At 41.8% G+C, this 12945-nt stretch overlaps 1 protein-coding gene across 2 annotated transcripts in view; it reads left to right on the top strand.

The window, feature by feature from the left end:
• LOC147678104 (cell adhesion molecule CEACAM3-like) overlaps positions 1 to 10840 on the top strand; it is an 84374-nt gene extending 73534 nt beyond the window's left edge. Inside the window, exons 8-9 of one of the 2 annotated variants that reach the window (XR_015302479.1) lie at positions 4144 to 4326; positions 8889 to 10823. Coding sequence is in view for 1 of the 2 variants with exons in the window: in XM_086945963.1 (XP_086802089.1) it covers positions 4166 to 4287 (122 nt within the window). In the remaining variant the exon portion in view is untranslated. Of the gene's footprint in view, positions 1 to 4143; positions 4327 to 8888 lie in introns of both variants that reach the window. The other variant, XM_086945963.1, reaches the window with a different exon arrangement.
• The last annotated feature ends 2105 nt before the right edge of the window (positions 10841 to 12945 follow it).

Genomic DNA, 12945 nt, shown 5'->3' with positions numbered 1-12945 from the left:
AGGTGGACCACTCACCTTCTGTAGGCGGCACCGACCTCTACCGTTCTCCACCTCCGGCTGCCAGGACCAACACGGTCAGCTTCAAGTTCCGCCTTCTGGACCCCGGCGTAAGATCCGAACCGGGACCTCTCCCGATCAGCAGGGTGGGGCAGCGCTGCGAGAACCAAGCTCGGCACCAGATGGGTACCCGGGCCCACCGTGCCGACCAGCGGGTCCCCGGTCTTCTGCTACCCACTTACGGGTGAGAAAGATCCTTATCGCGGGGTCCCTATTCGGGCGCCATCTGATAAGCGTGGCTCAAATCCACCCGAGTGACTTACCGCACTCACCTATAATTGCTATATAGGAAGTCAGCCGGACAGTGGAGAAGAATAATAATAGTCTTTATTAGGCCAAACAACACTCATATGAGAGGGCCCTGTCCGACCTCACTCCTAGGAGTGCGAACGAGAGGACTGACTCTCTACATCACAGCAATACATTATAATGCAATACAGTAACGAGGGGTACGCCCCTTGTGGAAAGTTACCGAGCCTCAGACCAGTGAACAATGCTCTCATACAGCAGGCATCTGCACCTGCAAGGGATACATTATTATCTCTGCTCAGGGCCATGGAGCTAGGCTTCGGCGTCTCAGAGCATGAGAACATTACTGATAACGAGACTTGTTAGTTTCGGCCACAGTAAGCCGAGAAACGAAAACTGCTGTCTTAGTATATTTCGGGATTCCTGCGGGAGGGGCATGAGCGAGCAGAGCCCGCAGGCACAGAGGGTTACACAAAATGGTGGCACACAGGCTAAGCTAAGAAACTAATATGGTCACACATATATTTGAATATAAGCAATGAGTGAGAACAGAAATTCAGTATAAGTGCATATTCGAACTGCATTAGTTAGTCATATGATGCTAACTCGCACATCATCATGGGGTAATTGGGGCATTGAAAAGTGAATTCTATCACACTCCAAATGTTGCAAGCATCATCCAGCCAAGCTCGGGAAGATGAGCCCGTGACCCGGAAGAAACCAGGAGACCAAGCCCCAGCCTCAAAGGCCAGGAGGTCAGGCAAGAAACCGGCTCCAACAGCTGCTGACTCCCAGCAAGCCTGGCAGGCTGGGAGACAACCCAGGTAACCCTGTGCCCACACAGCCAGGCAACTGGGCGGGGGAAGGAAAGAAGCACCGCCACTCCAGTCCAGCAGGAGCAGCTTCAGCACATCCACATCCATTCTGTTGACAGACAGAAAAAATTAACAGGCGGGATGCTGGGTAAGTACTGCTTATGTACACCTGGTGGGAGGGGCAGTATTAGGGTCCCTATTTCAGTCTGGGGAGGGTTATCTCCACTTTGTAAATGAATGGGACGAGGACATAAGGGACATGGGATAATGAGGCTTTCCCATAGCTTTAACGTGAGAATAGAGGAAAGGCAATTCTTGAATTGAAGGCTAGAAGTGGGTTTTTAGTCAAACAGGAAGAATGGCGCTCAAACTGATGTGCGTAGTGTTCTGTAGGTATCTGAGCAAATACGGTGCTGCCAGGTCGGGGGATTTACCCGATAACCCCCGGATGTGTGTGAGTCGAGAGATCCACACTGTAGAATAAGCACAGTCCAGGGCACACGTTGTGGGGATATTTCAAAATTAGTACAATTGTGATCACGTATTAACAATGCGGAGGTCGACACTGGTGTAAGTTTTAGAAAAAGTTATTTATCACAAGGCAACGACTGTAATAAATCAAAACAACCAGCCGACACGTGTTTCTTCACAAGGAGTGGTCCTGTGACTCTTCAGGGTTGCTCCGTGTCTGTACACAGTAGGAGAGCAGGCACCAAGTAACTGGTGATAATTCCAACCCGGTGTAGGGTGTTTACTGTGCAAAAGTAGATGGACGGTGGCAGTGGATTCGGGTCTCTGGAGACTGCTGAAAAGACCTGCGTCCGGGTGAGCTTTTCAGATATGGTGCCACTTTATACTCTGATCAATTTGTAGAAGGCATCTGTTCGTATTTGGTTTAACCCCGTCAGACTGGGTCGTAAAGTATACTGCCTCTTAAATGGCTTGGGGTCTTCCTACTCTCAGCATAGATTTTCTGAAATTCAGATGAGTATTAAGATCGTGAGGAATGGCTCACTGGTCAAATGCCATCCAGCTTCGTTCTTTGGACCTGCGAGAGCTGCTGGCGCTCGCGAGAAAAGAAGGAACGTGCGATACAGTTCAAAGGGAGAATGTTGATCACTAAATTCTCAGAGTGTCACATCTTGCCAAATGCATATAACCAGCATTGGCTAAGCCAATAGGTCTGCTTAGAACCAAAACTGTTTAGATCAGTGTTTTCCAAAGTGCGGGTACCGATCTACCTGTGGGTCAGGAGATGATTTTTAGTGGGCAGCGAATGTCGAGCAATGAATGGTTATGGCAGCAGATTTATTTTAGGATGGACAAATATGTAATTGAGGCATATCAGTAATAGTAGACCATTGCATTGAGGATGCACAACATATTATATATCGGACAATATTACTGATGTCGATGGCATTCTGTCTGTTTTATTGTGTAGCAGGCAGTGCACTTGTTAACGGACCTGTTGCCAGGATTAGGAGTACCTGTTTTGAAGCAATTCGTAAATGAACTGCTTCAAAACTCCATTTATGTAGGAATCGGCCACAGTCTATTCATTCTTCCCTGAATACCCTCATTTTATTCCCATTTTAGAGCAAATTCACTAAGGCTTAAAATAGTGCTATTAGGGCACCGCTTTATGCACTCTAAAACATGTTCTTGAATATGCAGAGTTGATTCCACTTTAGTCTGAAAATCAGTCTGAGTCTTGCAGTGTGTTTAGAAGGATGGCTAGGTAGATCCCAGCGCAGGTTGTTTGAACTGCCTGTGGCATTTGGGCCAACAGGGGGGATGCAGCACAGACCACAGACCAGCTTGTTAGTGTGAAAAAGACTGCTTTATTGAATACAGGTGCACCTTATAAAACTGATTCCTTGGCCTCTGTCGTACAAAACTAAACCTCACTAAATATTTTCCGCCTACCTTACCCCCCACCCCCTCCCCTAAAGTTTCCCCTTTGCGACCATTTACAAACCCCCAAAACTTGCAACTTTATAACCTTTCCTAACCTAGTTATCTATGTAACGTTCCTATGCTACTTCTCCTTCCTGCGCTACTTCCCCTTTCTACATGCTCCCAGAGTGACCTACCCTAACCAATAAACTGTAACTGTAAAATGACCTACCAACTATTACCCAGGGAAAAACGCCCCCAATTGTCAAACAAAACATGTGCCAAACCCTAGTACCTGCTACAAGCGACAACCAAAAAGTACATGCTTCCCCACCCGGTGCACCTGTTCCCAACAACTTGACCACCATGAGAAAATTACTTCTTATACCAAGCCCAGCCAGTATTTGATGTCCCCCCCCCCCCCCCATCCCCTTAAAGACTGGACGGGACGGTGGGACAAAATCGCTCCCCTGCACACCCAGCCGGCTTTCGTGTCACTACCACCGAAATGGTGGCTTGTGACACAAAATGTCCAGCTATATAGTCCCCAGCTCAAACTTAGCCCAGGTGAAGCCAAACAAGCCCAATTGGGCTCTGGCTACACCCCTGCTCCAAAATCCCCCAGGAGGGGCAGGCCTCCCGCTGGTCTACTGCCCCCCCCTCCCCCCCCCCCCCCCCTCCCCCACCCCAGCCCTATTATCAGCTGCCCCGTATTGTGTTGGTTGAGCTGTGGTGCGCATTGTAAGAAAGAATATAAATATAAATTCGCTCTTTTTCTGCGGACTGTCATTTTTAGGGTGAATCTATTTTTGGTGATTTACATGTTGTTCCAATTACCCACATGTGAACGGGGTTTGATGCGGTACCCAGGAAGTGGACACAGTGGTCCAATCAATTGCAGCTCTTGTGTGCTGTATGATCATTGTGTGACCTAAGGTACAAGAGCTAAGTGAATCTAAGTTGCAGTGGTGTCCCATAAATGTACGAGATGGCTGGTTGTATGCGTATAAGAGTTTCAAGATAAAGACATAGGACCAATGAAAATCTTAACACTGTTCATGGTTGTCCTGGATGCCTCCAGCACTCCTTGTTCTATGTCGTGGACCTTATCGTGACTCTTGTTGAGAGAGTCTATGTCTCTTTGACAGGTGCAGACAGGCCAAATGTTGGAGAACCTGCACAACGGGATGAGCAGATCGACATCCAGGACAAAGACACCCAGGATAGTGTGACCAGCGTGACAGCACTGATTTACCCTGAGAAAACGTGAAACTCGACCTATGGCTGATGAAAGCATGCCTCACACCAGGTACTGTTAGGGTGCACTTCAGCCTTTAATTCAGAAACACCAGAGTCTTCTAGTACATGGATTCAACACATTCAAATTTGAATCAGAGCACATGCAACGTTCTACTACTGATGCCCCCATCTGCTGCTGCCATGAAAAGTTTAGTTTAGACAAACCTATATAGTGCTGTGAAAACATTGAAATAGGGGAATTCTCCCCAACTAAAGGGCTCACCGCACATCAGAGGCCAGAGTACATATATTTTAACCCGTTCCGTGCTCGTGACGGAACCACTCCGTCACGAGCGGGCTGTGCTAGTGACGGAGTAGTTCCGTCACGCCGTGGCTGCTCCACCCACGCTGCATCAATTCCGCGCCTGCGCGGCAGAATTGATGAGCGGGCGGTGACGGGACCACTCCGTCATGAGCACAGCGCGCTCGTGATGGAGTGGTTCCATCACAAGCATGGCAGCGCCGCCCCCGTGCCGCGGCAGAGTTACCGCCGCAGCCAAGCAGAGGGTTCATTAAAAACGGTCCTTTATTTTCATTGTTTAAACGTTTGTGGATGAATTTCCAAACAAGTGTCCTTTTTTCCTGCCTACACTTGTTTCAAACTCAAATTGGCACCACTCAGGGTATCCAGAGGCAAAGAACACTCTGTGAGGCTTGGAATATTACTGCAAGGATGCAGCTGTGAAAACGTCAGCTTTCTGACTGGGTAGAAAACATTTCTGACTGGATAGCAAACATGTCTACTTTCTAACTAGGTAGCGAACATGTCTGCTTTCAAACTGTGTATAGAACATGTGTGCCTTCTAACTGGGTATAGAAAATGCCTGCTTTATAACTGGGTATAAAACATGCCTGCTTTCTCACTGGGCAGAGAACATGCCTGCTTTCTAACTAGACAGAGAACACGTCTACTTTCTGACTGGACATAGCATGTAAAGAACATGTCTGCTTTCTGACTGGTTAAAGAACATGTCTGCTTTCTGACTGGGCAGATAACATGTCTGCTTTCTGACTGGGCAGATAACATGTCTGCTTTCTGACTGGGCAGATAACATGTCTGCTTTCTGACTGGGCAGATAACATGTCTGCTTTCCGACTGGGCAAATAACATGTCTGCTTTCTGACTGGGCAGAGAAAATGTCTGCTTTCTGACCAGGTTAATCTCAATCTGTCTGGCTATGTTTTGAATCTGAATATCAGTACAAATGAGAGAAGATAATCCATGGCAGCGTCAGATCTCTAGGAGGAGAATTAGACCAATCTATATACCATCCCAATAAATAAGTATATAACTAAATGCAGTCGAACACCATTCGGTCCCCTGGAGTAAAGTGCCTCTGCGCTGGCCTTGGAAGATGTATGCATCACCTTCAATGACAGTGGGTGCTGCTTGTCCTGTTATATTTTAATCTTTTTTCTATTATCTGGCTATTTATTGACATACCAACTGTTGTGATCAGTCTCACATTGCTGTGTGAATTAGATGCTAATTCACAGATGTGGTGTATTAAAACTTTGCACACAGGATTTCTTTGTCAAAGATCTAACACACCTTGTTATGCAATAGAAACTAAGCCTCCCATCTCAAACCAGGACTCCTAGCTCAAGGAAAATTGTCTAAACACACAAACTAAGACTGACATCACCGGGAGATTATCCAGTCATATAAAAGCATACTTCCACCTCAGAGAATATGGTATACCCTACACATCAATAATGCAAGCTCAGAGACTGCTTGTCCCATCATAATGGCTGTTCAGCTGTAGGAAACTGCCCTCTCATTTACTCTACACTGTTAAGAAAAAAGGATTGTTCCATCATACAGATTCTTACTTCAACCCAGGGCGAGTGGTCTTACAATGGGAGAATGTTGAACTATCCAGACAGACAGCTTAGAAAGATTTTACATTAACCCAGCTATAACCAATACCATCAGCTTAGATGGACTGCCCCACCAAGCCGAACAAGGCTCTTTCCTAGGGACACCATCCGGCCAATCCAATTTTGCCAGCTCAAGGGAAAAATTGTACACCAATAAAATGCTGTCACTTCTTGAAGACCGGTTTGTTATAAAGCCCCATAGTGCTTGATCTGGAAGTCTGTTCTTGAGAAGGAATAGTCTACTTTGTAGACCAGTTGAGAGGCAGCATTCTGCTTTACAGACTGTTACTATCTTTAACCAATGTTTCTATCATATATCACCAACATGACCTGCTCGGAAGCACTGAGTGCTCCTTGAGATTGAATCTGCCACCAAATAAGCAAAATCTCCCAAAGACAGAGACCGGCACTCTGTACAAATCAGTAGTATAGAGCTGTGAGAGAGCCGTCTACAATATGCTGGATGATAGCCCATTGACTTAAGCACAGAGTATTTTGCAGGTCACAAGTTTAGACCCCGGCAAGTTTTACTCTGGGCATACGGTAGGTGGCACATAGATAATGCAAAGTGGAGGATGTATTTTTATATTAAAAAACAGACTTTAATACTGTCAATAATACTTTGCACTATGAGAGTCTCTTATAACCTTGCAAAAAAGGCACAGTATCAAAGATACTGGTGCACAGTGCAAAATAATACTGCCTACAGAGAGGAGTTTTGGAAGAAGGGGACCCCTATATACTAGTAATACACTTGCTATACATAGGGAAATATAGTACATTTGAGAACGGTCTATAGCCAAGTGGAAAAAGCCGAAAATGCAAAACAATATATAAACAGAACATTAGTAGAAATTATGATAATAAAACGCCCAATAGTACAAAGACTAACAACCCAACCCTGGGTTGTTAGTCTTTGTACTATTGGGCGTTTTTATTATCATAATTTCTACTAATGTTTTGTTTATATATTGTTTTGCATTTTCAGCTTTTTCCACTTGGCTATAGACCGTTCTCAAATGTACAGAGAGGAGTACCACCACCCAGACAAGCCAAGGACTCTACCACCCATATAGGTAGTCTTCCTGCTCAGAGAATGTTCCAACAGTATCCAGGACGCAGATCAGATGTCCTCCCTCACCTCCCTCCCTCCCTCCCCCACCCCACACACAGTACTGGAGCAGTCTGTTTATAACTGAAAAAATCAAATGAAATAACACCACAAGCAAGCCAATACTATCTATCAACCAGCAGACTCACTAGCTCATATAGTCTATCTTCTTTTACGAACCTACGCTATGCCTTGCATCTGCGCACACTACAAACAAAGGCTGTTAGCAATGGTGCTGCTAGTTGGAGACCAAAAAACAGGGTAAATTGATAATTCCACTTACATACACAGGAGGGATCAAGTTCAGCACTATTGCCTACTCAAATAGCCAGGAACACAGGTGCCAGAAACCGTTTCATACACACAAATTAATGACGCTCTCACTCAGTATGACCATCACGTAGGCAAAGTTCAAAGACTCTGGCACAATAATACCAACTAGCACCTGAGCTCACATGCGAATGTATGACGTTATAATGCAAACCTGTACAACGCATGCCTTTACAATGCAGTTTTTGCTTCGCAACATCTTTAACAACCCATGATTTTACATCGCATGATTTTACATCGCATGCCATCACAACTCATTTTTAGAATCTACATTTACTATGCATTCCATTACAATGCAAACCATTACAACGCATATTACTCTTAGGGGAACAGTAGGGTAAGTGTTGGATAGTGTAGAAGTAAAAATTACATTTCCATTCCAGTGAGTGCAACAGTAGGGTAAGTGTTGGATAGTTTAGGGATAAAAATTACTATTCCTCATTATTCCTTGTATTGTGTTGTAATGACATACGTTGTAGTAACATGTGCTTTAATGGCTGCATTATAATGGCATGCGATGTAATGCCTGTGTTGTAAAGGTTGTTTCCCTCACATGCTACATCCCAACACAATACCCAAGTATCCCTACTTGAAACTCCGTAGAATACATTCAAACCGGGCACCAAGCTTTTCACGACCATAGTGTAGACATACATTGTGAGCTGTAGTTCGGTTAGATGCCAATACACATAACCTACGGCCCGCATTTCATCAAGACCATAAAAAACCCAAGTCATCGACCTCTAAACCATCCCATGCATAAATGTGTATGTCCAGATCTCAGTGATGTTCTCACATACAGCAAAGATATCAAATCCTAAATAACATACTAATACAACCCCATGGCCCCTTATCACATAAAGACCATCTCACACAGACAAGACAAGGCGCTTACCTTCATAAGACAGTATATTAGAAAAAAACACTATAGCCCAGAAAGGTCATCCCATATACGCAAAGCAAAGTCCCAGCTCAGCAAAACCCTTATACATAAAACCCAAAGCATGATCTGGGAAAGACTACCTCATTAAAGAAATGTAAGCCCCTGCACCGCAAGACCATACCAGGAACTCAAAGTGGACCCAGTTAAGAAAGGCATACCTATATCCACAAGAACCAAGGCTCTAGTTTGGAAAGACTGCCCGCACCTTTACATGCTAGTTGATTGTAAGCTTAGCATACACAGTGTTTGTTTTACTCTTTCACCTGCACAATGTAACCCATTATTTCCTTTGTTTTTTCTCGTATAGTACTGTTGCGCTTCACCTGCTAAATGTTTCTGGATTCTTTCATACAACTCCGTGTTCGTCTACAAGCAATGGCGTACTTGTTGGATTTCTTGCTACTGCCTTACAGGAATGGGAAGGCGAGAGTCACACTTTATATAGCCCAGAATAGATGCCTCACTAGGCAAATTATTATATCGCCAATAAAATGTACTGAGCAGACATCAAACAGCATTCTGTGATTCTGTGAGGAAGCAGCATCATCCTCCTACGATGTTCAGGTGGAATGGAATTCGTAAGAAAGATAATGGACGCAGCACATTCTCAGGACAATTCTTATGAAATGTTATAGTTTCATACCAGCGCGTTAATGAATGGATTCAAGTGAAATGAACACACACATGGATCTAGAAGAAAATATCAAATCTGTAGTTTGATCAAGTGCAAGGTGACATTTTCTGGACTATTCCCTTAACATGTTATTCCAAATACACAAGACCCCAGTGGTGTCACCTTTAATGGATTGTGAATAACACTCCAGACTTATAAACTCTCAGAGCAGCGTCTCGTATGATCCATTCCTGTACTGAGCAGGATTGGTCTCCCTGCAGATGTGGGCACCTAAGTTACGTATGTTTAAACAAAGTTGTCTACCCAGTCAACACTCTTGACATGAGGACTCCTGGGCAAGAAGCAAAGAAGACTTTTGAGCAGGGGTGAGTGGCGTAACAGTAGATGTGGTAAGTCCTCAAAAACTGTTGCACAGACTTAAGAGGATACTGATGCTCTGGAGCCAGCACTCTTTCAAGGATCAGCCTTCTCCCTGAAAGGCTATGATGGATCTATTTCAGGTCCTACAGAGGATGCTGATCCTCCTGAGCCAGCACTGTTTCAAGGATCAGCCTTCTCCCTGGAAGGCTATGATGGAGTTGATATTTCAGGTCAAACCTTTGAGGAATTATGTGGCTAAGCCAAAGGCTGAAGGCTACACAGACCCAGGTTTAAACTGGAGGTAAAGACATTGCAGATTACAGGGTTTTCTCAAAAGATTATCATTCTCAATCCACAGGTGCTTTTAACTTGCACAGGGCAACTTTATCCACTTGCAGTTATCTTTTACCAGAAGTTCAACTGTCCAATGCGACATCAGTGAGTTTACATAATTGCCTGGCTTTTCGTAAGGCTATCGACCCACCTTTTACCTTCAATTTAGGCCTCCTTCTGTCGCTGCCTCCCGTTCTGTCTGCTATCAGCGCTGGGATGCCCATTTGCTGGGGCAGCTGTGCGCTCTATAAGACATCTTACCTTAACATAATAATTGAAGCAGTACAACAATTTCATGGTGAGAGTGCATGTTTGTGCATGAGATGTAGACATTTAGTCACATAAATGTCATGAGGGAAAACTGTACAAATGCTCTACTGATAAAGGTATATTCACATGTTTAATAATACAGTTCAAAGGCCAAATTCCATGTCATAACCATTGTTGAATATCATTTAAATTCTTGCATATCCCATGTAACACTTGGCAGCATAGACTGAGCTCATACTCAAAGCATATTTAAGGAGATGATGGTGAGATACGCCATCACAGTGGGACGGATATTCTGTCAGCCTTATTGTAGTGCCATAGGATATAATGCACTTTGAATGAAGCAGACAAGATATCCACCGGCTTTGTGACTTAGTAGCCCATCTGCCAACCTCTAAATCAGGCTCTGTGTCTCTGTGCATGAGTTTAACTCCTTTTTTTACTGTGTGTTTTTAAATATCACGGCTTGCAAATCATACACACCAACAAACCCACGATCTAACTAATCACAGAGATGCTGATATTAATATACTATTTTTTAACATTGTTGGGGGAGGGGGTCACTGTGACCCATTAGAGGCGTCATCTCTCGAGTCATTTTCTCTGTATACTGTGTAATGATAATAAATAGCATATTGCAATTTGCTCATCTGTACAAAACCACATTTAGTGTTCAATTATGGTTATGAAATGAAACCAAAAACCCTTGAAATTCCCCAGTTCTGGTGAGTTTCACAAACCGTGACTCAATCGCTGGGCATGTAAACCATAATTCAGACACCAAATGCAAAGCGCTTTACCTCTTTCATGATGCAAGAAATAGCTTTGCAAATGGCATATCTGATTTCACTAGTGACTTCCATATTATATTACTTTACTATTTACTTTATGAATGGTATAGCAATGGATACAGTATATATTTTGTGTATATGTTGTGTGATTTAAAGACTAAGGGCCTGCTTCACAAAAGTAAATAATATTTTTGAGTACTTTATTCCTATTTGCTAGTCGCAAAAATTGAGTGTAAGTTACTACTAAAACAAATGAAAACAGGAGTAATTCTAGCACTACACATGGCAACAACTGATCCTGCATCACCAGCCCATTGAAAATAATTGAGGTAGGGATTTAAAATATAACCCCATAGGAAATATTACATTATTTAAATTTGAAATATAGATATATATAAATGAATGTTACAAAATATATAAAAAGTACATATGTATTATTTGATTATACAATATTTTGATAACCTATTTTGAATTTTAAAAATGTAGCAGTAAATTGTATTGAAATATATACTTTCATTTTAATAAATTCTTTACATCACTTTTATTAATAATGCATATTAAATATGTATACTTTAGGTGGAAACTGATTTTTGAATTTAAACTTCAGAAAAATATAAATTGAATATATTACCTTTTTAATTAACATTTTAATTAAAAATTTAGGATGTATTGTAGCAGTTTTGATATTTGTTCTAATGTTAAAATGTATAAAATGAATTGGCATTAATATTTAACTGAAACATATCTTAACATTTATTTCGAGTGAAATAAGCTATTTATTCTTTTTCCCCATACTTTACCATGCGGAGATCTGTGCCCCAGCTGTAGAGTCTCACTATGGCAAAGTATAGAGAACAATGTAAAAGATATCTAACTAGAAAATACATATAAAAATATTCGATATATATATATATATTCAATTTAAATGTTGAAATAATAAATGGCACAGTACTATTAACTTAATTTGTAAATAAAACTCTATTGGAAATATATTAAAATGCATTAAAATAATTTTTCCGAAGTTTAAATTTAAAATAAGTTCCCTCCTAAAGAAAAAAATGAATATGCATTAATTAGTAAAAGTGATGTACAGCAATATTCAAAATGTCATAATTGTGATAGCATTTATAGTTCTATTAATTTTAAATACAACGTAGGTTCCTAAAATGTGTTATTAAAAAAACAATGTTGCAAAATTGATAATACTACTGATTTCAATAAAAGTAGTTGGAAACAAAATCTAAAGCCCTAATTTTGGGACTGGCAAAGGGCATAATGGCCTGTAACCCTGCATTTGGGAAGTACAAATACACATTGTCCTGGAACTTTCATGGGCAAGATTATATTTACCCACAAATTAGCAACATTGTTAGGGTTGAAAGGGTTCATATGTCCGTTTGGAATGAGGCCCAAAATACTAAATGGCTAAACCTATTCAATTGCAGAAATAGGTGTGTATAAATAGAACTTGTGCCATGGTACAACATAATTGGAGGAGGCATTAAGAAAGACTGCACTTTGCTGTTGTTCTTGAAAATCAGTGCAATTTATAAAGAAAGTGAATCAAATGTATATTTGCCAATATTATCAATAGCCAATGGTTGGCCATGTGTAGTGCTTTTTTAGTAGTTTGTGTTTTGTAAAACTTTGCTCAACTCTAAAGCAATTTTAAATCTCTAGCCAGGGTCCCAGCCATGTTTCCATCTCATCCTGACGTGTGATATTAACTTCTATAATAACAGTTGTAATAGAGAAACAGTGTTGGAAGGAATGAAGCATTTTTTTTACTATGTGGTGAATGCCAAAAATTAAAATAGGAATTTTATCAAACTCTTATACTTTTTTTGTTTATGTGTATATACCTCAATCCTACAAAAGACAATGAGCTAAATGTATAGATTTTTTAGTGACTTCCTCTGGAGTGTAGTAAAGCTAAAGTATTTTGTTCTATGCATACATTTAACATATCAGACAGT

Source organism: Lissotriton vulgaris, chromosome 12, assembly GCF_964263255.1.
Source record: "Lissotriton vulgaris chromosome 12, aLisVul1.2, whole genome shotgun sequence".
Lineage (NCBI taxonomy): Eukaryota > Metazoa > Chordata > Amphibia > Caudata > Salamandridae > Lissotriton > Lissotriton vulgaris.
The sequence above is the reverse complement of the archived record's forward strand: the minus strand, read 5'-3'. Positions and strand labels throughout refer to the sequence as shown.